Here is a 26,675-nt window from a genome sequence, read left to right on the forward strand (position 1 = left end):
TATGGTTCTGACTTGTTTCCCAGCTCCACTTATGGGTCCTGTACCACTGAGGGGATCAGTAAGCAAAATTAAGAGAAGTTGGTTCCCCACCATGGCTGTGTGCCACTATTGGACTTGTGTGGGCATCACAACAGGCTATTTGCTACTAAGTAGGTTAGACCATGAGTTGCTTGGGCAGATATTGGTCATTTTCCCCCAGTCGCCCATGTAGAACTTTCTGGCACTAGATGTGCTGACTGTCTGGGGACTGACTCTCTTCTAGCTTCCAGCTCTGTCATTCCATTTTACATGTCAACTGCATATGCTGTCTTCAGCAGTAGGGTCTTACCACTAACCTTTGGTGGGTCATCAAGAACTCGGACAGAAATATGTCTGTCTTTTAGGAAACCTGGTAGGTCTCTCTGATCAAAAGCTCATTGTCTAATCTGATTCTTATATGATCAGCTGAAAATATATTTCATGGAATTCAATGGTATAGAAAAAATATATATACTCTTATTCATCTAGTTTTCCTGTATTGGTCTTCATTAGTACTTTCTTGTTTGGGGTGCCTGGTCTACCTCAACACGTGTGCCCTGAGATAAATATTGTGGTAGACTATGAAATGACGAACACAGTGATGGCTGCATCTTCCCATAAACCAATGTAGCCGTTGCTACAATAATTCCATCCACACAAAAGAGCATGTTGCTCTCTGAATCAGATTCTCCTTGCTTCAAGTTCTGTTGAGAAGTAACTATGTTTGTAAGCCAAATTTAACTGGCTGTTAAGAAATCTAGCAGTATTTTCCTTTTCTATTCATTTCTTTTTAACTTTAATTTTACTATTTTTATTGGTGTATAGTCATTGTGCATAAAGATGAATTTAATAAAGATTGTCATTTAAGTATATCATGTATTTTGTTCATTTTCACCTACCATAGTCTTCCCTGATTCTCCTACAACTGCACCCCTTTGTTTCCCAGTTAGCTTCATTCCTAATGAGTTAAGGGGGGGTATAATATGCATCATATGGTTATATATGTATAGTATATGCATTGTGTGCAAATATGGGTTCATACTGTGTGAATGCCAGAGAACATCAGGTTTCTTTCTCTGTCACTCCTCTCCATTGTTTCTCTTAACGACGTGAGTTTCTCTTAATGCAGAGTTGCTATGTTCAGTCATACTGGATGACTAGTGAGACCCTGTCTCCTGTCTCCCTCCACCTCTGCAGAATAGTGGTTATAGGAGTCCATGGTCAGGTGCAGATTTCTTTTCAAGGTAGGGTTTCAAGCTATCCCAGGCTTACCTGGAATTCACTATGTAGCCTCAAACTCCTGGTGATTCTCCTACCTCTGCATCCCAAGTGCTGTGATTAAAGATGTGCACCACCATGCCCAGCTTCAGGTCCAGATTTTTATGTGGGTGCAAAACTCATGCCCTCATGCTTGCACAGCAAGCACTCTTACCTGCTGAGCCATATCCAAAGCCCTCACTTATACTTTCATCATATACATTTAAAGTTGATTTTATGGGTCTATATAAAATCAGAGATTCACAAATGAGATAAAATATGTGATATTTGTCTTTCTGAGTCTGGCTGATTTTTCTTAATATGTTCTCCAGCTGCATATATTTTTTCTGCAAGTTGCATAATTTTATTCTTTGTGGTGGAATAAAACTCCATTAGTCTATCTGTCACATTTTCTTTTTCATGCATTCATCTGTTGATAGGTACATAGGTTGATTCCATAACTTTGCTGTTGTATATATTGCTACCATAAACAAGGATGCCCAAGCATCTCTTGATGTATTACTTGGAGACCTTTGGGTATATACCCAGAAGAAATTAAGTTAAGTCTAGATATGACCATTCTTATTTTAGATTTTAAGAACCTCCATGTTGATTTGTATAGTGTCTACACTGTTACATTCCATTCTGCCAACAGAAAGGGAAAAAGATTCTTTCAGCAAGAATGTTCAGACTGGTGGATAATGATTCAGAAGCTTAATAAAACATTAGGAAAGTACCTGGGATTTAGAGATTCCAGCAAAGATAAATAATATGTGGAAATGTTAATTAAAAAAAAAGACTACAAAGGAATGAGGATAGAAGCAGCAAAGAGATTTAAAATGGTCATTTGGTAAGAAAGTCACAATTTTTTTCCTTTTGTCTATGAGCCAGAATGCATCAAAATTTGTAGAAAAAATATTTCAAAGAATGTTAACCTGAATATAAAATTGTTTTGAGTTAGCAAACTTGAATTGAGAGCTGGGTAACTTGGATTACCACCAGAGATCAGACTGCATATCCCCAATATCCTCTCTTTTCTGCATAATAAACATATTTGTTAGGATGTAAGTATGTATTCATTAGAATTTAGAGTGCCCAACACAGAAGAGTAAAGTCAAAACTGCTTCAAGTATCTCAGCATTTTAAATGAATGGTGTGACATTATGTCTGTTTTGTCAGTATTATTATATTTAAAATGTTGAAGTGGTATACTTGGGGAAAACTGAGTTCTGAGTCCAGCCAGACAGATTGAATACAACCTACACCATGCAGTTAAGTATCATGAACAAAGCAATATTAAGCTTTACTACATGTTATCCTTCCTACTTCTTCTGGTTTCATTCATGTTAACCACAAAGTTTATTTTTCCCATTAAGGGAGAAATCTAATAATTGCAGCAACACTTATTTGAAAAGTTGGTAATGGAGAGTGAACCTGCCCAAACTCCCAGCATCTGAGCAAAGAGGCTCATGACCATGGCTGCTTGTTTTCCTGATAGTTCAAACTATTAAGAACTTTGCATGCATTATGTGAATCTATACTAAAACATAATTTACTCAGCTATTCATCCAATGAACTTTTACTTTCTTCTTCTTCATTTTTTTTAGCTGTGTCCATCATGTTGCAATGAATATCCACAATCTTTCCCTTCTCTGGCAACTTAATGAGGATGTACTACTCCAGTGACATCCCTTTGGTCTTGTTTCGATAATCACATATCTGCAATTTAGTAGCAGTCTTTCTTTTTTTTATTTTTTTTTAATTTTTATTTATTTATTTGAGAGTGACAAACACAGAGAGAAAGACAGATAGAGGGAGAGAGAGAGAATGGGCATGCCAGGGCTTCCAGCCTCTGCAAGCGAACTCCAGACGCGTGCGCCCCCTTGTGCATCTGGCTAACGTGGGACCTGGGGAACTGAGCCTCGAACCGGGGTCCTTAGGCTTCACAGGCAAGCACTTAACCGCTAAGCCATCTCTCCAGCCCTAGTAGCATTCTTTCTTTTCATTTGACTCTCCTTCCTCATCTGCTGTACTCTTTTTCTCCCTCAGCTTAATATTATAGCATTGTTAAGTAATATTGTGAGGTTTTTTTTGCTTATAAACATGAAAAAATCATGGAAACCTTTTTACACAGTATAAGATATACTCCAGACTTATCTATAGCTTACTATTTCTTTAAACCCCATGTTACAACAGGACAGAATAGATCTCATGTGACATCAGTTCTACTATAATTCATCGTTGTGAATTACACTGGAAAGAGAATCATGTCTTACTACCTACCACTAGTAGCAGAGCACAGAACAACTGAATACAGGCCTGTTTGAGGCCACGGGCACCATGCAGCTCTTGACAAACAAGGCCTGTTAGTCAGGAACAAGCAGGGCTATTATGTTGCACATTGTTCTGAACTGCTATATTTCTGCTATATTCCAAATAATTTAATTTTCAATAATACACTGGGGCTGTTCATTCTTTCAGAAATTCAAAATAAATCTGATCATGAACCTGTGAACCATTCTGACGAAAATAAATACAAAATAAAGTGCTCTTTAATGTTTAAGACAGGAGTTCTATTAAAAATCCACTAAGATCTCAGGGGAAAAGCATGTATTTTAAGGAGAAAGAAATGTTTACAATGGCATTACAAATAGTCTGAGTAACGAATCATGAACATTTTAAGGTTTTATTGATTATAGCTCAAAACTGTTCACATACATATTTTATTTTTTGCTCCTCTTCCCATTTCTGCCTGTCATTAGTAAACAGAATTGTTAATGACTATACTATACTCTCTTCTTGGCTGCCATGGAAGATCTGAAAAGGTGGAAAGTGCTTTCAAGGAATATATCTTACAAGAGAATGGGTTTATAGTTTATAGAAAGGTTTATAGTCCAAATATAGGTTCATAGAATTGCTGATATATAAGTGTATTAAAATTTAATATTATAAATAGATACAAAAGTAATTTTTTATTTTTTAATTTAATTTAATTTTTTTAATTTACTTTTATTAGATGTGGACATACTTACTGTGTAAACAACACATGTTGGTACCATCCTTTCACTCTTCCCTGCCCATTTTCTTTCTTTTTTTTTGTTCATTTTTTATTTATTTATTTGAGAACAAGACACAGAGAGAAAGGCAGAGAGAGAGAATGGGTGCTCCAGGGGCTCCAGCCACTGCAAATGAACTCCAGATGTGTGCGCCCCCTTGTGCATCTGGCTAACGTGGGTCCTGGGGAATCGAGCCTTGAACTAGGGTCCTTAGGCTTCACAGGCAAGTGCTTAACCACTAAGCCATCTCTCCAGCCCATCCCTGCCCATTTTCCAAAGAAGCCATCCTCCTTGGGGATGCAGGTCAACCCCATGGAGATTGTGGGTCATGTATTGTGGAGGTCTCTGTGTATAATGTGTATAATGTCCCAACTTGTGGCTCTAACAATCTTTCCACCCCCTCTTCCTCAAAGTCCCTTGAGCCATATTGGGTGTATTTTAAGTTTACTTAGGTGATGGCCTCTTAGGATCCTCTGTATCTCTGCTTTGGTAGATGTTGAGTGTCAGTGTCTATCTCCTTCATCCTTGTGCTGATGTCAGGTTCACCAAGAAAGCAGCACTCTTCCTCATCTCCCCAATTCCTCTGTGATTTCAGCTCATGTTGAGCTGAAGTGTGACAGGTTGTTTATCTCTTCAAGTCCCATTTCTGTCTAAAAAAAAGAAGTAGATTCTGCAAGAAAGAGTGAAGTCAGCACAGGTTAAATGGTATAAGCAGTATTAATTTAGAGGGAATTCAATGGGTATAGTCCCTTTTATAGTCCAAGATTAGTGGGAACTTGATATTAGAGAGCAAAATCATTGTCTGGATATGATTCTGACTTGTTTCCCAGTTCCAGATATGGGTTTCTCTCCACTGAGTGGATCTGTTAGTCAATCAAAGAGCAGCTGGATACTCACCGTGGCAGTGTGCCACTATTGCAGTTCTATGAGCATCAAGTCAGGTTGTTTGCTTCTGAGTAGCTTAGACCTCAAGTTGCTCAGACAGATGTTAGCCACTTTCCCTTGGTATCTTGTATAGCACCTTCTGGCACTGGATGATCTAACTGCCAGGGGCTGGCACTATTTGGGTTTTAGCAAGGCCTCTTCATGTTCTGTGCCAACAACCTGTGGTGTTTTCAGCAGTAGGGTCTTTACCTCTGTTACATAGTCAAGTTCTCTGACAGAAGTCTGTCTTGTTTGGGGGGACCTTGTAGGTCTCTCCAATCAACAGCTCATTGTGGGTCTTAACTGAAACCTGGTACTGGGAGTTACAGGCAAGAGCCAAGGGAAAAGATAAAGAAAGAGAGAAAGAAAGAATGAATGAATGAACAAAAGAAAGAGAGAGAGAGAGAGAGAGAAAGGAAGGAAGGGAGGGAGGGAGGAAGGAAGGAAGGAAGAAAGAAAGAAAGAAAGAAAGAAAGAAAGAAAGAAAGAAAGAAAGAAAGAAAGAAAGAAAGAAAGAAAGAGAAGCAATATAAATTTAAGGTTACGCTTCATTCCACGCTCTCCAGGGCTCTTCTTTACAGCTGCTTCCCCCTAAGGTCCTGGTGAGGGTCAACCTTTTAGTCTAATCTCCAGAATATAGGATTCTATGGTACCAGTTCAATTTGGGTTCAGTTTCATGTCCTTCCCCATCCTACCCCTCTCCTCAAGCCCTAACCTTCCTATTGTCCAAGCCTTGCAATGCGAGTCAGATATGTCAGCAACTTGGGCTGATCCAGGATAGGAACCTCAGATGAGTGAGACCATGTGATGTTCCTCTTTCTGTGATTGTGTAAGTTCACTTAGTATGATCTGTTCCACGTTCAATCATTTTTCTACAAATTGCATTGTGTCTTTTTTTTTTTTTTGTACTGCTGAGTAGAATTCCATCAAGTAGATATCCCACATCTTAGTTATCCATTCATCCAATGATGGGCACCTGGATTGATTCCAGTTCTTAGCTATTATGAATTGAGCAGCTATTAACAGGATTGAGCAAATATCTCTGTACTGACGCATGGGTCTTTGAGGGTGAGTGCCCAGTAAGGGAATAACAGGGACTGTTGGCAATTCTATATTCATCCTTTTCAGGAATCTCCATATTGATTTCCTTAGTAGTTGTGCCAGTTTACATTTCCACCAATAGTGAATGAAGGTTCCTATTTCACTGCATCCTCACCAACATTTGTTTTCATTTGATTTCTTAATGCTTGCTAACCTTACTGGGGTAAGGTAGAATCACATAGTTGTTTTGATTTGCATTTCCCCAAGGGTTAGGGATGTTGAACATTTTCTTAAGTGTGTGTTTGCAGTTTGTATTTCTTCCTCTGAGAACTCCCTATTAAGTTCTCTGCCCCAATTTTAGAGCAGGTTGTTTGATTTTTTTATTGTGTTCTTTGTAGATTCTAGATATTAGGCTACTGTCAGTGGTATAGCTGGCAAAAATTTTCTTCCATTAGGCAGGTAATCTATTGTCTCTGCTTATGGTATGTTTGTCTGACAAAAGCTTTTTACCTTCATGAGATCCCATGCATTGAGTGTTTGTTTAATTTCCTGGGCTACTGGGGTTTTGTTTAGGAGTCTTTCCCCAGTCCTAATGTGGAATGTGCTTCCTATTTTTTCTTCTAGGAGTAAAAGAGTTTCAGGTCTTATACTGATGTCTTTAATCCATTTGGACTTGATTTGGGTATATTGAGAAATGAGTGTGTCTAATTTCATTTTTCTGCATCTGGTTATTCAATTTGTCTGACATCATTTGATGAAGATACTGTCTTTTTACTAGTCTAGATTATTGGCATCTTTGTCAAAGATTGAGTAGTTGTAGTTACTTGAGCTAATGGATCTTCAATTCTGTTCCATTGGTCTATGTTTCTGTTTTTATTCCAGTACCATGGCATATTTCTTACTATGGCATTGTAATATAGCTTTATATCAGGTATAATGATACAGCCAGAGGTTTGTGTCTGCCTGCACACCCTCAGGTGCAGGGAACTACTATTTTTTTTAATTTTTAATATTTTCTTATTTGTTTTGGGAGAGCGAGAAACACAGACAGAGAATGAATAAAGGACCACTAGGGCCTCCTGCTGCTGTAAAAAATAAATAAATAAATAAATAAATAAATAAATAAATAAATAAATAAATAAATAAATAATAAATAACTCCAGATGCATGTGCCACGTTGTGCATCTGGCTTTATGTATGTATTTTTGCATTAAACTGGGACATCAGGATTTGCAAGTGAGTTCTTTGAACCACTAAGTCATCTCTGCAAACCACTGAAAGAAATTTTTTTAAAGTTTATAATTAAATATAAATCAAGCAGAAGTGCAAATGCATCTCTCCAGCTCCCTAGCCCCTTGGTCTTGCCTACCCATTAGTTTATACACTTCATGAAGAGTAACTGGCCCAGATTAGACATTGAATACATTCATTTGACTATCAACTTTGCAATGCCATGTATCAGTGGCACTTAGAGTAACATATAAGCTAGTAATAAGTGTTTCTTGGATCAACACATGAAAATCAGTGAACTAAAACCAACAACAATGAAGACCACCCATCTGGGAAAATAGTTTCATTTCCAAAAGAGTCATTGAAGTGTGGAGATACCAGTTATCCAAGACTGAATATTAAGTGTCATATAATGAAATCTTGAGTTTAAGATTATATAACAAAGGAGTGATGGAGCTGGTAATGGAATGTTTTACCACTGTTTCTCCTGTTCAGGAATCTTTAGTAAAGAAGACTGGCTGAGGAAAGTTATTTAGACTGAATCTTTATATGACACCTTTACAGAGATTTACAAGCTGATATTAGCAGTTGATTTTAATATATGTGACAATTATCTTCAGAGGTTTATTTCTATTCCTGTTTTCTTTAAGCCTTATATATATAACATGAAAATATCAACTAAATCATTAAATTTTCATTTAGCACTGGATATTTTGAAATTTTTCCTTTCTGCTGTGATGTAATTATTTTGATTTTTAGCTAATACTGAACTATATTTTAATTCCTCTTATATAATTTCCTTGGTTAATGGCATTATACTTCTCATAAGAATTATATTACTCAGTTCTTCTCTAGGTATTTTGTATTTGTCTTCATAATAGTAATGCTTTTCTCTTGCATATACTCAATGAATTATGTAATTCTTATTATGCTTAAGAAATCATTTGAATGAAACAACTCTAACTTTGAATTTAGGTGTAAAAGTTTTAACAGTTTTACCAACCTTGAGTAACATGATAGTTACCATTTTTTTAAATGACCACTTTGTAGCAGTGATACTTTTAAATGGTTTATGTGTGCCAACTCAGGTAAACACTGTGAAGTAGAAATTATGATTATCCATATCTTGAGACAGAGATGCAAACTTAATAAGAAAAAGTACTTGGGACCACAAATAGTCAAGGCTTGAACTCAGCCATTCTGGCCCCAGAGTTTATATTCTTTGCTATTATTTATTATTTCTGTAGAGTTTGAGGAAGAAAAGCACAAATATGGAACTAGTTGTCTAAAGACAGAATCTGATAGAGTCATTTTTAGTAGCATATGACTACCTAAATAATGTAGAACTTATGAGAAATATGTTATCTGCATACAATGATATGAATTAAATGGAAACTTTTTAACATTTGAAAACTTAAATAAAGGTCTACAGCAGTAACACAGATGTATATCACTTTCTTACCATGTTTGAGGTGCTCTGGGTTCAATCCTCAGCAGAGAAAACAAGTAAAATGAAAAAATTTTAAAAAACGTAATATCTCTTTTCTCATTTTTTTTTCAGCAATCTTGACACAGAAGAACTATGTGGTAAGTTTTTAGGCATCAAACAGTACTCTTTTTAGAAGTAAAATGTCTGATATATTTCTATAAACCTTGGAATTAAAAGCTCTAGAACAAAGTAAAAGCTCAGTGAAGGTCTTCAGAGATTTATCTTTATTTATGAGTTTTTCTTAATTGTGTATTTTGCTTAAAGAGTTGGGCCTCATTAATTTTGGTCATGAAAAAATTGCTACTGTAATCAAAGCATTAGATTCATAAGAGCTAACTCTCCATTAGTTTACTATAGCAGCATTGTTTTCTTCTTGTGTCCAACCCACTAGTATTTCACAAATCTGTATCTTTGAAATGTAAAAATAATTATGTCCCATAACTGCCTAAACCATTACAGAATTTTAAATGCCACTTTGAAAACAAATGCTTCAGGTGGAAAAAGGGGAGTCTTTTCCAACACCTAGTCTAATGACTTCTCCATTTATTTCTGTTATCTTTGTGTTTGGGAACAGAAGTAAGAGATTACAAATATGGAAAAGAAAATATATCTGAAATTGAAAAGTAGAGCATTATGAGACCACTCAAATTGAAGCAGACATATTTCCCTGATTATGGGGATATTTTATATTTTGCATTTTGATACACATTTATGAAATAGCACCTTTGCTCAAGTTTGATCTTATTGTCTAGGCAATTTGAAACATTTTAATGGAGATGGGGATGTTTTTCTATAACTCCTAATTGGAAGCACACTTATTTCCTGCATATCTTATAATTCTTAATATTGTAGAGTTTATCAAAATCATCACCAAAGATATTTTAAGACTGGTGACCTTCAATTTCATAAACTGCTGGAGCAATACCTAGAGATATGATGTCAGAATAAAGTGGCAGAATACAAGGTTTCAAAGCAATTATTGAACTAAATAAGATTATCATCAACTCTGAGCTTGTACAATTTCCAATGGCCATTTCACTTGTGCTCTGTCCTGAATAATGTCCATCCTAGTTTGGAGAGAAGAATCCAACTGAAAAAGCAAGATACAACACTTAAGCAAGGTAATTTGGTATCAAAGCAAACAAAGATACAATGCAGAAGTAAGTACTATGGTATCAAAGCAGATCAAGCTTTTGTTGGTCATGAAACACCATCAGGGAAAGTCCTGTCATGCTTTCACACACAACCATAGGTTGCTCAACCTGCATGTGGTGATTACCATGCTCAGTAGTCTAAAAGGTCCATGTGAACAGTGACCCCAGGCATTTAGTAACTTGCATGAGGGTCACACTGCGTACCATTCTCATGTGTAGACTCCCCTAAGAGTGACATGGAAAGCACATGGAGAATTAGAATATTTATCTTGATAATTTCCTGATGATGGAAAATCATGTGCCTCAAATGTCCAGACATGTCAGGACAAAATGATCAGATAACTTCTTTTATAAAACTTAGCCTAGTTAGGAAGATCATATAAAAAATATAACTCTTATAAAAGTCTTTTTAATAAGCACTTAAATGTGCCCTCCTCCTTTAAAACTGCTTCAAATGTTAAAGTATCACAATGCATCTTTACTTAGTTATTTATAGTTATGTTTTTAATTTTGTTTTGTTCATTTTTTATTTATTTATTTGAGAGTAACAGAGAGAGAGAGAAAGAGGCAGAGAGAGAGAGATTGAGAACAGAGCGCCAGGGCTTCCAGCCACTGCAAATGAAATCCAGATGAGTGCACCTCCTTGTGCATCTGGCTAACGTGGGTCCTGGGGAACCAAGCCTCGAACTGGGGTCCTTAGGCTTCACAGGCAAGCGCTTAACTGCTAAGCCATCTCTCCAGCCCTATTTATAGTTATTTTTTAAAACAGTCTGTCTTTTATGATAAAGGAACTTTATTAGGAACTTGCTCTTTATTGAAATCATATTGGTATCATCAATATTCCCCAAGGGCACTTTAGTTTACATTTTTTTTCCTGCCTCATAATTTTATCTTGAGAACTGATGGCGTTTTAACTCAACAGAATGGCTTTATATATACTTTTAATTTATTTTATTTCTGTCTGCTTACATGCTCACCAAGGCCTCTTGCCACTATAAACAAACACTATAATTTTTGTACTACTTTCTCTGTCTGACACATGTGAGTGGATTTGGATTTGAACTCTGGCCAACAGGCTTTGCAAGCAACCTCCTTTAGCTACTTAGTCATCTTCTCAGACCCACTTCATGCATATTTTTAAATGTAGTGATGTATTCCTAACTGTGTGATAATCTCCCCCTTCTCTGTGCAAGAGAATGCATGTAAATTTTTATATTGTAGTTCTATTTCTCATTATTTTGTGAATACAAAATAAGTATTTTAGTTGGATTTTAATCAAATCCAATTGTTTCCATGTTAGCTAGTGAAATGTGTAGATTCACATCTCTCAGAAGTCCCTGTGTGTGTGGGCACAGTGGAGCTTGATTGGCACAGAGAAGAATTTCATGTATTTTTCCTAGAAACCAATTATAAATCCCAGGTAACTAAAATTTATATTCTCCTGCTTTTGCTTAATTCATCAGTTTACTCAAGTATGGTCCTAAAATTCAAAAACCTATTAAAATAGTAATTTTAAAAAATCTTTGCAGACTGGAGAAATGGCTTAATATGTTAAAGCATTTGACCCATAAAGACCTATGTTTGACTCTCCAGATCCCACATAAGACAGATACACAAGGTGATGCATGCTCAAAGGTCACACATGCATACAAGGGGATGCACAGGTCTAGAATTTACAGCTATTAGGGGCCCTGGCATGCCAATTCTTCCCTGTCCCGCTCTCTCTCTCTCATAAAAAAAAAATCATTGCAATTTAAACTGTGAAGGAGATATCTAACTACTATTAAAATTAAAAAAAAAAAACATGGGTCTTGGGAAATGGCTTGAAGCCTAAGGACCCCTGTTCAATTCCCCAGGACCCACGTCAGCCAGATGCACAAGGGAGCACATGCATCAGGAGTTCATTTGCAGTGGCTAGAGGCATGCCCATTCTCTTTTTCTCTACCTGCGTCTCTCTCTCTCTCTCTCTCTCTCTCTCTCTCTCTCTCTCTAATAAATAAATAAATATTAAAAAAAATAACAATATAGAATCATGTGAATATTTAAACTAAAGTGCCCTTGGGGAATATTGATGATACCAATATGATTCTGTATGGTAATTCCTTAAAGTATATTTCCTCTGTCAAGAATTTTCTAGACTGCACATGCACTGACAGTTTTTATGCATGTCAGCAAATCCTCACACATAACTGTGAATGCCTTCTTAGATGAAGTTTTTAATCACATCTTACCACTATCAGTCAATGCACACCTCAATTTTACTTTTACAATTGTGCTTAAACTCTATCATGGAGGCTTCAGTTTTAAATTTTTGCCTTCTTTAGCTGAAATCTGAAATAATTAGAGGTATAAGTATTACTTTCTCAACCATGTCCAGTTTATAACTTTACTATTACGTTAAACATTTTAATGACAACTTCTATAAATAATATAAACAATATACCATTGTCATAATCCCCTCCCACAACTCTCACTTGCCCTCATGCCAAATCTTCCCTACACTGAATTTCTTCTTCTTTCCAACTAGTTTATCTTCTATTTTGATGGCTTCATTCTTTCCTTCATATTATGCAGGTCTTGCGTAGGTAGCCTCAGCCACTGTGAGATCATGAATGTCAAGGCCATTCATTCTGTGTCTGGAAGACAGTATTGTAAGCACTCCTCTCCTTCCTTTGGCTTTTAAATTCTTCCTGCCACCTATTCTGTATTGGTCCCTGAGCTGTGGAGGGTGTGATAGAGATCTCTTTAAAGGGTTGAACACTCTACTATTGCTTTTTCAGCACTTTGATGAGCTTTGAGTCACCTCAGTAGTCACCACCATCTGAAAAGAGAAATTTCTCTAACCAAAGGTGAGAGTAGCATTGATATCTTGGCATCAACATAAGTATTTAGAGAGCAGTTTTGTGGGCACAATTTAGCCAGACAACAGTAGCAGCAGCCCTCCTGCCCCCAGAGCTTATGATCTCCTAAGCAATAGGCTTTTGATTAGGTTTTCAGTATCAGTCATGTATTCTTTCCCAGGCAGTGGGCATAAAGTCCAGTTAGAGAGCATTTGCTTTCCCCTTTAACAGATATGCCACCATTTCACCAGTTGGTACATTTAGCTTGGTTGGTCAGCCATAAAGTTTGCAGGGGCCACACCATTGATGACTTTCTCCCCCAACAGATTGCATAGGCCTTTACAGCCTCCTGACAGCTAGGATAAAGGGAGGAGGCTTTTAGCTCAGCCCAGGATTGATTTCCAGTGTCCTGCAGCCTCAGCACATGGTGTCTTCAGCAATTAGGTCTTACTTTCTAGTACTGATGGGCACCAAGACCCTTGGCAATAGCCTGTAATATTTCGTGGGCGTCAAGGGCCTCTTTGGCCAGCCACTCACTGGTATCACGGTCTTGGCACTAAAATTTTGCTAATAACAGTCTATAGCTTTTGGGCACAGCAAATCAGTTATTTCATTTCCTGTCCAGTCTATTGCTTGAGAAGTTCTACAAAGGTTCTTATTGTGAGAGTTATTTAAATTCACAAGAATACTTGTGAGATCATCTACTCTGAAATTTCTGTCATCCCTGGCTCCTTTGGTTCTGATTTGCAAATTTTTAAGGCAGACCTAAACATTCAACAACTTGGAGGATATAGTTGCAGAATAAAAACATGTCACTTGGTGATGCAACACCACTGATTAGGTACAGTAGGGAAGGGAGAAACTAACCTCTAATTAGCATTTGATTAATGAAGGTACTACATTGAATATTCATGAGGATATAACTTGCTTTCTGACAGACAACTGACTCAGTACCTCTGTCTATAAATTTCATATAGGGACTTTACCCCCTCCTGTCTACTCATGGACAGAAGCTCTTCATACTCTCTCCTCTTTCCTTCTCTTAATCTAACAATCTCTCTAAACTTTAAAAATAAATTAATCAATTGCATCTAAATCTCATTACTCCCAATGTCCAGACTACTTTTCAGATTTTTCACCTGAACTGATAAAAGCTGGTTCTAATGTTTTCACGAGTGCCCTATGACAATTTTTCCAAATACATGAAGCCCACTGTGGATTTCAGTCAAATTGGGAATCTTCTGCAGGAAGTAATTCTTGTTACCCACAGACATGATTTTTAAGAAACCAGTACTTGTTTCAAATCTATTTCTCTTTCATGACATGACTTAATGGCAAAATATATTTGTTTAGCACATAGTGGCAAGGAAGAATGTCAATCACAATAACAGGAATAAAGTATCAGCCCTAGGTTGGCGATTTCCAAAGCTGTCGCTGACCTCTCCCTCTTTGCCACGTGGTGGGTTATGCTGAACTTCTAGACTGCTGCCCTCTTTTTCTTCACATCTTAGTAGATTTACAGTGCTTGTCCTGAGATGAACCTCAAACATGTCCTCTCCCCCACCCCAAAATTGTTGCTGCCCTTGTCTCTCTAAATGGTTTCACCACCATTCTCTATGTCAATTAATTTGCATCCAAGATAATGTTCCAAAAACATGTTCTTTTAAAAATGTTTCACAGCTTCTTGTTGACTATAACAGTTTCAAATTTAATTTTCACCTCATTATCTCTTAGAGAACCTGGAGAAAATGATGATGATTCTTGGGCCCCAACCCAAAGCTTTTTATTTAATAGATGAGATCTTAATAATAATTTTAATTTCAAATGAGTATCCTAAAACAGCGTTTTCCCAAATGAAATGTACCCACATACCATGAGGATCCTTAGTAAGATGCACACTGTGATTCCTGAGGTCTGGACTGGGCCTGACATGCTATGTTCTAACAAGATCCAAGGTGAACTATCCTGCTTTGAACAGTGAGGCCCCACAGGGCTCTGAGGTGGATGGACAAGAGCACTGACTTAGGCATGAGGACAAAAGGGAGAACACCAAAGAAGCCATGATTCCAGCTCAGCTAGCTTCCTCTCTTGCCAGTGATCTTAGCATCCTATCTCCTTGCTATTACTCATCCTTCAGTACTCCCCAGTCCTGTCCTGTCTTTGTCTCTTGTCTCAGAATTATGTTCTTTGTAATCTAGTTTGCTGTTTGGAGTGTGATTGTTTCCCTGAAGTACTTAGAGAGTTGAAATGGGCAAAAGTGTGAATAAGGGACAACAAGAATGAATGAAGGGCTGGAGAGATGGCTTAGCGGTTAAGCGCTTGCCTGAGAAGCCTAAGGACCCCGGTTCAAGGCTCGGTTCCCCAGGTCCCACGTTAGCCAGATGCACAAGAGGGCGCACGCGTCTGGAGTTCGTTTGCAGAGGCTGGAAGCCCTGGCGCGCCCATTCTCTCTCTCTCCCTCTGTCTTTCTCTCTGTGTCTGTCGCTCTCAAATAAATAAATAATTAAAAAAGTATTTAAAAAAAAAAAAAAAAAAGAATGAATGAAACCCAGAGAGGTGTCAGCCTGAAGCCTCCAAGCATTGTTTTCTTGTGTTCTTTATTGGTCTGTGCCTGCACATCTAGACACACATGATTTCGGAATGGAAATGACACCATAATTTCTGTCCAGTAACGTCCTCTTATTAAGGCTTTAAAAACGCTTTTGTCATCCATTTTAAGGCTGTGCAGATATTAAATTTTAATCTTTTTTTAAAATTAAAATTTTATTTTATTTATTTGAGAGAGATAGAAAGCAGGGGGAGAGAATGAGCATACCAGGGCATTCAGCCATTGCAAATGAGCTCCAGACACATGTGCCACCTTGTGCATCTGCCTTATGTGGGTCCTGGAGAGTTGAACCTGGTTTCCTTGGCTTTGCCGGCAAAAATGCCTTAACTGCTAAGCCAACTCTCTCTCCAGCCCACGTGCAGATACTGAAATAAAAATGTACTAGCTTCCTGTTTTGCATTTTCTTTACACATTTTGTTTATTTCAATTTAATATGGACTCTGTTCTTATACATATTATTTTTATCTCATGCATATTCTACAGCAACATTAACTGCATGTTAGCTCATAAAGAGTGTTGTCCACAGGGATTATATTGATTATAAATATTCCAAAGATATGGCCAAATACCATTGTTAATGCTTTCAGAAAGTCAATAACATAACCAAGAATTAAAATGAATAAAATTAAAATGAAATTAAAAGAAATAAAATTGTTTTGAAGCAGGCAATTAGGGAGTATTTTCTTACTTATCTTTCAACTAATTCCTCCCTAAAATAATTTTTATAAGGGATATATAACACTGCAATGATTTCATAATCAAGATTGAATTTTGTTTTCTTTGGAAAAAATACATAGCTTATTTTTAACTTATGTATGCATAGGCTATATTTTAACCACAATAATCTAGACCTTTATATGGATCACCTGTTTTTATTCTTCACAGTAAAGTCTGCACATTGGCTACTTTATCAGTCAATGACACTCTATGCTTTTTATTAATATCAATATCAACAAAATTTTCTTTCCAGAGTGTTAAATATATTAATCAAGGAAATTTGCATCAAACATACTACATAGTATCCCAATGATATCAAGAGTTCTGCATATGAGTTTATATCATTTTAATATAATTTTATGAATGCTTATGGCACAATAATAGTGTACTAATAAGCATTAGCTGATCAATAGAAGACTTCACAGGTGAAAAGGATTATTGGTTTTCCACTACGTAATACATGAAAGTTCTTGCTTCTTTCAACATAGGAATTTCTGTTAAGATTGGATCATTCTCAGTTTAGAAATGAGAAAGGCAAGTAGTTATAAGGGCTTCTATTTATCTCTATTATTATATATTAACATATTAGTTTGAGACTAGTTCACTTTCCATATTTTCACTTTAGGCATCATATCTAATGCATTGTTTATTGCTAACAACTTAAAAATATGATAAAACACAACTTTGCCTCTTTGAAAATAGGTTGAAATTATTAGAATTAGTGACAATAGCAAGTTCATGAATGGGACCACAGAGGGCCTCCCTTGTGTTTTCCAGCATCTCAGTTTGTGGCTTTGGAGAAAGCGAGTGTGCCTTCCTTTAACATTTTCCAGAAGAGAAAATAGCATATTACATAGCTGTTTTTTCCAAAATTGCTCTCCTACTTGAATCTATAATGTGCTGTATTGAATCCACCTTGTTGATAGATCCAGATTCATTGTTTGTAGGAAGGAACATTGCATTGTAGATAGTAGTAATTTGCCTTTTTAAAAGTGAAATTAGAATTTTGGTACCTTAGCCTTGTTTAAAACTTTTCTAGTTTTCAGTTATAGCCAATATTTTGTTTATTAATTTATGAAGTAAATTATCAGTGAATTGTTTGTGTTATGATTACCTAAGCTCAAGTATAAATTTATTTTAATATTTTCACATTTCAGAATATTTTTCTCAGCATTTGGGCGAGTATGAAAATGTACTGGCAGCACTTGAAGACTTAAATCTCTCCATCTTGAAAGCAATGGGAAAAACAAAGAAAGTAAGAAAAGTGTGATGTTTGTTTTCTATAACAATTTATTCCTTGAAAATTATTTTTGAAAATTATACTTACATCAATGTATCATGAAATATAGATTGCTTTTGTCAGTGACAATTGACTTTTCTTGGTAGTATATGAGCTATACTATTCACTCAGTTCAACTATAAACACTTTGTGCCAGAGGCTGTGCTCTATACTGAGAAGACAAGAATACCAAAAGATTTTCAGGCAGTGCTTAGTTTGGTGGGAACTTATGATTGTTAAGTCATAAGTAGTCTGCAACAGAGAGGATCATCAGAATGTATGTCTAGTGCATGCTGGAAGAGGTGTCACCTGGGGATTTAGAAGGAAAAGAACTAACTGTAGCTCTACAAAGAAGGATACACAGGAAACGACATGTGCAGAAGGTCTGTGTCAGAAGCACTGGGCTTTCAAGGAAATAAAGCTTGACAAGACTAATGTGCAGAGACCCAAAAGATGGCACATTGTGAGAAGAAACTGGGATAGAAAAGACCACACATCCTTTTCGATGTTGTCAGCAAAGTTAAGGAATGACATTCATTAGGGTGGGGAAGTTTATAACAACAGAATGTGGAAACTAAAAAGCAGATGAGCAAGTGGTAATTGGCAAAAGTGACATTAAGCTACTTGACTGGAGGAAGCAAAACAGCTATCATTTTAGCTCAAGAAAGAAAGGTGCACATACACACATGCACACACGTAAGCACACATGCACATCACATATAACCTTGCTTATTGACATATAAAAAAGTACTAAAATCCTGTGTTTCTCTTATCAGTACCATGATGATTGTGTGATTTAAAGTGATACTAACATTTCTTTTCACCTCTTAACTTTAAGCTCTTTTCTTGGCACTGACCCTTCAGAGATATTTTATTCATGCATATCAACATACTGCTTAATCAAGAAAACATATGCCTTTGACTTTTTTTGAAACGCAAAATGAAAATCAGCAGAAAATAAAATTAGAAACAGAGTCTTACATGAGTGAAATGCAGTTTTGATGTGTTCCCAGCCACTGGTCAACTTCCATCTTCTCTATACTGTCTGGCTCCAGCACAAAGTGGTCTTGTGTGTGCGACAGCCAGAATCTCTCTTTCAGCATTTCAGTATATTTTTACTCAAATGAAAAATCCTGTCTCAGTGGGAAGAGCTGACTACCTCAGGCTTTTATGAAAAATGAAATATAAAGCCATTTGTGGTCTATCTTGTCAGGCAGTACATCTAATTGCCATGTCAGAAAATAGATAAAATGGGTTCTAACTTCTTAACTCAAACCCCAGGAAGTGACTCAGGACAGATGCAGTGTGCCATCATTATTACTGATTGCCTCCTCCCTAATCCAAACTTTCCACAGATCCTCAGGTATGGCATTGATTTACTTTGCTTATTGTCTGGAGCAAAGCACAGTAGGTCAAATCCCAAATCACTCAAAAGGCCTAAAGATAGCTAAAACCAGAACCTCATCTAATTTAGGAATTTCTCACATTTTTATATTAGGCTTCTCAATTGAATTTTCTTTTCACGGGGTAGGTGATAAGGTACCTTACATTATCAGTATGTGATGGGATTGCAACACCAAGCAAAGGTAGAATTCTGATGGTCAAGCCAAAATTCATTATGTGTTATGTTATGCTATAGAAATAAAAATGGTATTCCCTGTTGGATTATTACACAGTAAAGTGAAGAAGATTATCAATGAAATTATTATTTAGGGTTTAGTAGTCACTTTATAGAATGTAGCTATAGTAGTTTTCAAAATTAAAATATGTATATGTAATTTTTTCTCGGTTTTATTTTTCAAACATGCACATCTTACAATATATCTTCAATGACATTTAAGGATAAAGGGCTTGATTTCTACACTACAGGATCTCTATCATTCTTGGTTTTTATATTTGCCTTTGGAATCTATCTTTCTTTCTTCCTTTCCCTTACCTCTCTCTCTTTCTCTCTTTCTCGCTCGCGTGTGCGCGCGCACACACACACACACACACACACACACACACACACACACACACTTCCAAACTCCTTCATGTTAAACCTTCCTTATATTTAGTGTCTTTGCCTCTTTGGACTCTATATTTAAATTTTTCTTCTGTGTATCTTACTATAAAAAGAAAGAAATAGCAATGACTGTTACTATTTCTACATAATGAGCAATTTATTAATTACTATAACTGTATGTAGAATTTATTATGAAAAATGCCCTCCTTCCAGACAAAATATAAGAACTAAGAGATGTTACATGTACAATACTGAAATTTCCTTTTTAGGATTAAGAGAACAGATATTACATTTTTATTATACTTTCATTTTAATCCTTTAAATATTCATTAAAATAAAATGGAAAATTACTCATGGACTTCAGGGAAACCATAAGAAAATATTGTCCAAAAAGCTTACTTGACATCTCTCTATTCCTTGAAATGATCTGCCTTATGTGAGTGTGTTCAGGGAGTAGGAGATAGAGACTAGCAGTGTAGGACATTGGAGAGAAGCTTCTTGGGGTTGTAAATTCAGTCTAGTATGAGAGAATCTGTGACTGAGCCCCAAGCCTTGCATCTCTCTGTGCAGTCTTGGCTAGACTTCACCCAGTGCTTTGTCAAAAGTAAACCCTGCTCTCCAGTTACGTCTGCTCAGTTCAGTCGTGAAGGTCATGATCTACTCATAGCAGGCCCTTGCATTCCTCAAGGACTGTGTGGTGACCGCTACTCAGAAACTCAGGTCTCTTGGGTAGAGTACTATACACTCTTTGACTGGAAAAAGAGGAACCTAAACTTAAATGAGCACTCCAAACTAACATGAACTTGACTTTTGGAGTGATGTAAGGGTGAGAACTTTGATTTATGATCCCATTTATAAGGAGACATGGGTGATTAGCTCTAGTAAAGATAGCCAGCATGGTGGTGGCTGAAAAGATAGAGAATCGTCCTCATAACAAAGTCTGGACCAGTCCAGGACTTGGCATCACTCTCACCTGACAACCACACCATTGGTACTTTCCAGCCATTGCCACAAACTCTTCATACTCCTGTGTCTGGCCTGGTTTCCTCTAGCCAACTTACCTCAAAAAGCCCAGAGGCTCTTCCTTCCTGACAGCTCAGGGCTTCAATATTGTGAACAAAACAGAGATGAGGAGTAACAGTCTATACCAACTAGCATGTATGTAGTTCCTTAAGAGTTTTCCATGTTCTTTAATGTCATTTATTATTCTTTTTTATTTTTAATATATTTTTATTTATTTATGAGAGAGAGAGAGAGAGAGAGAGAGAGAGAGAGAGGGAAAGAAGCAGAGAGAGAAAGATATATAATGGATAGGCCAGGGCTTTCAGCAGCTGCAGATGAACTCCAGACATATGTGCCACTTTGTGCATCTGATTTATATGGGTCTTGGGGAATCAAACCTGGGTCCTTTGGCTTTGCAGAAAAGTGCTTCAATTGCCAACCCATCTCTCCAGTCCCTTTTCTTCTTTTTAATTAACCTTTTAAGTTGGCATAGAAGATAATGGTCTGCTTAATGACATTTAATATATATATGATGCTATTCTTGGATTGCAGCAGAAGAGTCTAGGGAAAGAGACTAAAAACTGGCTGGTGCTATACTTCTATACTTGTTAGATGTGTAAGTCATCAATTATTATTATGTGGATGTTATACTTTCTTTATTGTCTTTTTATTACAGACCAGAAACTCTAAATATTATCTGAGTATTGATTAAATTTTCCAAAGTCATTATATTAATGATACATTAGAAAATAAAATGGATGTTTGCAAAAATTCATTGTCAGTGTCCTCTGGTGCTACAGGATAAGAAAGTTCATGTCCACATACTTTTATGTGATGACACTCTTAGAATGATTCATTCAGGGACTCTCCTTTGTGTAATAACATGTGGCATGTAGCTCCTCCAACAGCAGTGAGGTGTTGTTAAATAATCTACAATTTCTGGGACATGTTTTTTGTGTCTCCTTGTTCTTGAACAAACTTGAGTTTAAATTTTAATAATGATTCCTTTTTACTTCTCAAGGCCACCAATTGTTCTGCAGGTAGCCTGTCTTCCAAATACTTGGAAAGGAAATATTGTGATTCTAAGTGTCAGAGTACTGATTAAATGTTGTTATTCTGTGAGAGCAAATATCTGCCTGGAAGATCTCAACATTCTCATTTAACATAATAATAATGATGCAAAAATATGTAACTTTTAAAAGTCATTCTTCAATTACCAAGCACACCAAGCAGTTTAATTTTGCTATAAGGTTTTGCCTCCATCTTTTATTAGGTTCTATAACCATTCCAAAAATAAATTAGATAAATCACTCTATGCCACATGGCTAAGTTGTAGATAACAATTTAAAGTTGGTGCCTGGTGAATTGCTGTCCATTGCTTTTTGGCTATAGGACCATGGATTCAAAACAATTTCTTCAGATGAAAAGAAAATATTTAGGTTGGTCAGCTGTAATGCTTATCTAATGGTTTGTAACAAAACTTCCAAAAACCTTATAGTGTCAAAAGACTAACATGAATTATTTCATACAGCTTCTTGGGGCCTAAAATCCAGAAATAGATTAAATGAATGATTCTAATAGAAATTTTCCAAGTTGCGAGTTGGGGCTCTGTTTATCAGATGGGACTTAAGGAATTGCTTAAAAATTTAGTCATGTAGCCATTGGCACATTCCAGAGGCACAGAGAGTAGACATATGGCTTCAATTTATCACCATTTGGGCCTGTTCATTTCCAAGCTCATGTGCTATGGCAACTGGTTGTCTCCATAGATGTGAGGAAGAGACAGAAAGAGACTGAAATGAGAGAAAAATATTATAACATAATTTTGGCAATAGCATCACATCTCTTCTGCCATATTTTATATAGAAGCAAGTCAAAAAGTCCATCCCACACTTAGGAATAGGGAATTAAATTCATCTTTTGGGTATAAATCTTTAAAACTATCATAGAAATCAAGTTTTATCTCTCTTCTTTCTTTCTTTTCTTCCTTCCTTCCTTCCTTCCTTCCTTCCTTCCTTCCTTCCTTCCTTCCTTTCTTTCTTTCTTTCTTATGTCTCTCTCATATTTTATTCTTAGGACTAAATTCAAACTACTTATACAATACATATGACTGATATTAGTAGAAACAAAACATATATAATAAGATATAAAATAGATTTTCCTAAGTTTAAATTCAGTTAATATTAAAGGTTCAAATTATAAAGCAAGCTTTGAAAGAAGTACTTCAGGGATATCTGCTTTCAAAGGAGGTTCCAGCTTTTCAGTGACTGGAAGTCTGTGTCCTTGAGGAAGGGTTCAATTCACTTGCTGGTTCAGTGGGATCACCAAATTAGGAAGTGAACAGGAGTGAATCTTCTGCAACTGAATACTTTGGAAAAGCTTAACATAGAAAAGGATAACAGAGGACTGTCTAAAATGATAAAATTTAATGTTTCAATGAAACATAATAAAGTAAAATAGGAAAGCATCCTTGTCCAACTAGTCTAGAAAGTTATGGAGCACAAATAAAGGAAAAATGGTTTATGAATAAGTATTTTTGAGACACAGTAAGGTTAGAAATATGTTAAAGAAAAAAGTAACAGAACATGCAAGAAACACAATGCATTTTCATGAAATTTGTGGATACAGTATACTTAAGCATGCAGCAATTTTGTAGGTGTTTATGTTGAAAGGAAAATCATCTGGGGTATTAACATTTACTATTAGGTAGCAGAGGGACAAAGAATATTTTCAACAGAAGAGCAAGAAAACATTGGTCACATGGAGATAAGGTAGAACTTTCATTTTTCTCACAGGTCCTTGCTTCTTTATTGTCACCTTTAAAGTGAGCATAATATTTATTTCTGTGATAGTGTGTATATCTCTTTTCTTTTAGAGAAAATTTATTATGCATACATTTATATATGCTATTCTAGGCATGTTCATGAATTCTAGAAAATTTTTAATTATTTTGTATCAATAATTACTTATTCTTACATAGAAATTTTTTTTTAAATGATGATATTTTCTGTAAAAACATGTCACTCTTTGCTTGATTTATTATATTCAGTTAACAGACATACAATGAACCAAGAAATACAAAGCCAAGGTTATTGCCAACTGAGTATTTCTATGTTCAAGTATCTTTTCATATAATCTGAACATAATGGATAAAACGCAAGAATTCTTGGCTTATAACAACAAATAAAATAGCATCTTTTTTTTCTTTTTTCTTTTTTTTTTTTTTTTTTTTGGTTTCTTGAGGTAAAGTTTCACTCCAGCTCAGGCTGACCTGGAATTCCTACTATGTAGTCTCAGGGTGATCTCAAACTTATGGTGATCTTCCTACCTCTGCCTCCCAAGTCCTGGAATTAAAGGCATGTACCACCATGCCTGGTTACAAAATAGCAATTTTTATAAAATGTTCAGAAACTGTTTGTATAAGGACTTTTCTCTATTTTTTAGGACATTTTGGTATACATAGCTTATCAGTATGTCTCTCATAGCAGAATCATTTTTCTATTACTCTTAATACTGGTATTTCAGTTATAGCTTATTTAACTGCATTCAATATTTACTCCTGGACATTATCTATATTTTGGAAAAGAGATATATTACTTTCTACTGTGTTTTAAATTTGAAAGGTCCCTAACAGACTCATAACATCAGCTGGTATTGCTATTTTGGAAAGTTCTGGACTCTTTAGACCCATAACATAGCAAGAAGAAGTAGGTAAATGGAAGTGGGTCTCTGAAGAATCTACTATCACTTGTTCCTTCTGGTGACATTCTCTCTGCTTGAAGGTATATCTATGATGTGAACAGCTCTACTCTGCCACTCTCTCCCCAACATGATGGACTGAAATTTATGAATCCACAGATATTTTGGTTGTAGTAATACAAAAGCTAAATGATATAGAATATGAGTACTAGAGAAGTCTAGCTTAGTGAGTCAATGAGTTTATGGTGTTAGTTACAGGAGTATGGGTGAGGGTTACTTACAGAAGCATGGACGACTCAAAGGCAACTGCATTACCAAAAGCCCACGTCTGCATGGTGATGATACACAAAGTGGATCTCTGGACTTCACTGCAGGACCTCAGACATCCATTTCCTCACTTGGTTTCATCTAGATGTTCCTTTAATATGCTTGGGGATACTAACACAGGTGGTGTAAACATATATTTTCCTTAGAAGTCTTTCTCTATATCCAACTAAGTGACGGCTATTGGCTTATAAAGCACTTCATACATATTCTCATCCTAGCTTCCTTCTGGAAAAGAACTAAATGAGATTTATTTCAAAGGCCAGGCATGGTGGCTCATGCCTTTAATCTCAGCACTTGGGAGGCAGAGGTAGAAGGATCGCTGTGAGTTCAAGGCCATCCTGAGAGCAAAGAGTGAATTCCCAGTCAGCCTGGGCTAGAGTGAGACCCTACCTCAACCCCACCCCACCCCAAAATTAAAAAGCCCTGTTGGATAGAAATAAATGTTCAAAAATTATTTCTTTGGGAAGGGGAGTACAGTCATAATTCAAAGTTGCCTCAGCCCAAAGTGAAGGGTACTCCTGCCTGACTGTTCCCAAGCAGCAATTGAAATCAAGGTGATGACCATATCAATGTCCTAACACTTTCATTTTCTGCCTGTCATCTCAATTGTCTTAACATATGCTATTGTTTAGATCTGGACTATTCCCCAAACACCTACATTTTAAACATCTGTTCCCCAGTCTGCAGTGTTTTAGGAAGTAGTGAACATAATTTTGATAAAGTGAGGCCTAGTGAGGTCTGTTGGCCATTGGCAATGCTCTTAAAGGTAATAATGGGATCCCAGCTCCTTCTTGTTCCTGCATTTTCTCTCCCAGCCAGGATCTGAGTGGCTTTGTGCCTCTGTCACCCTGTTTTTTTTTTAATATTTTGTTTTTATTTATTTATTAGAGAGAGGGAGAGATTGAAAGAAGGAGGGAGAGAATGAGAATCAATATGGCTGTGCCAGGGCCTCCAGCCACTGCAAACGAACTCCAGACACATGTGCCAACTTGTGCATCTGGCTTACATGGGTCCTGGGGAATTGAACTGGTTTCCTTTGGCTTTGCAAGCAAACACCTTAACAGCTAAGCCATATCTCCAGCCCCTCTCTTTTTTTTTTTAGTTATTGGTTTAATTTCTTGTTAAAATTATTATTACAACATATTTCATATGAGTGCATCATGTGCTGGTACCCTCTTTTCCCTCGTCTCTGCCCCCATTCCATTGGGGACACTACTCAGTGGGGCTGCAGGTATTCCCCATGGGGTTGTGGTGCTGTCCTCTTTCTGCTCCTCCCATAATGCCCTACCACCTCACCAGACACAAGTCTAGAGGCAGTGCACCTGACCAGCTATGGGCAGTAACTCTACAACTGTGAGCCAGATAAACCATTTCCCTTTCTTAGTCTAGTATCTCAAGTTTTTGTTGTAATCACTAACACAGTGTCACATCTCCTTCTATCCCAGATGATCACTGCCAGGAAAGGTAAGGCAGTCATGTCATCTTAAAAACAGACATATTGGCTTTTGAGTGAACTGATTGTGTTCTGCTGCAGACCACAAGTAACCATGCATCAGCTGGAAGGAAACAGGGGTTCAATGACCACAATGCAATTCTACTATGCAGTAAGAAGGCTGAGGAGTCAAGACTGTGTGTCAATTCCAAGGACCCACAGAAATGGCAAGAAGGGAACAGATTCATAGAATTTCTCCTAGGACAGACTGAAAGTTTTGGAATGATTGTATGGCTAGAGGAATAAAACATTCTTTCTGAATTCACCAACTCATGGAGTAAAAATTGTCTTGCCTCATCTACCTAGATCTTTCTGGTGCTGACCCCTTCAGAAGGAATGCAGTGCATTTTTTAGAGGGCTGACAAAGTCTGGGAAAAGAATGAGATTAGCAGCTTCAACTATAGCACTCATACAATTTAATATTTTTTGTGATGGATGTTATTTTAAAAATTGTAGGTCAGCATCAAGTTTTCTCACAGTTGGATTTTTCCTCAGTCTATTGTGTTGAGTTTGTCTTTGAGATGGTTTTGATGACTT

The 26,675-nt window shown here is 36.6% G+C and overlaps 1 protein-coding gene across 1 annotated transcript in view; it reads left to right on the forward strand.

Annotated features, from left to right (window-relative positions):
* Necab1 (N-terminal EF-hand calcium binding protein 1) overlaps positions 1–26,675 on the forward strand; it is a 165,603-nt gene that overhangs the window by 75,322 nt on the left and 63,606 nt on the right. The window contains exons 4-5 of the mRNA XM_004656924.2: positions 9,088–9,113; positions 17,492–17,589. Of these exons, the coding sequence (XP_004656981.1) occupies positions 9,088–9,113; positions 17,492–17,589 (124 nt within the window). The remainder of the gene's footprint in view (positions 1–9,087; positions 9,114–17,491; positions 17,590–26,675) is intronic.

This window comes from Jaculus jaculus, chromosome 2, assembly GCF_020740685.1.
Source record: "Jaculus jaculus isolate mJacJac1 chromosome 2, mJacJac1.mat.Y.cur, whole genome shotgun sequence".
In the NCBI taxonomy this organism is placed as follows: Eukaryota; Metazoa; Chordata; class Mammalia; order Rodentia; family Dipodidae; genus Jaculus; species Jaculus jaculus.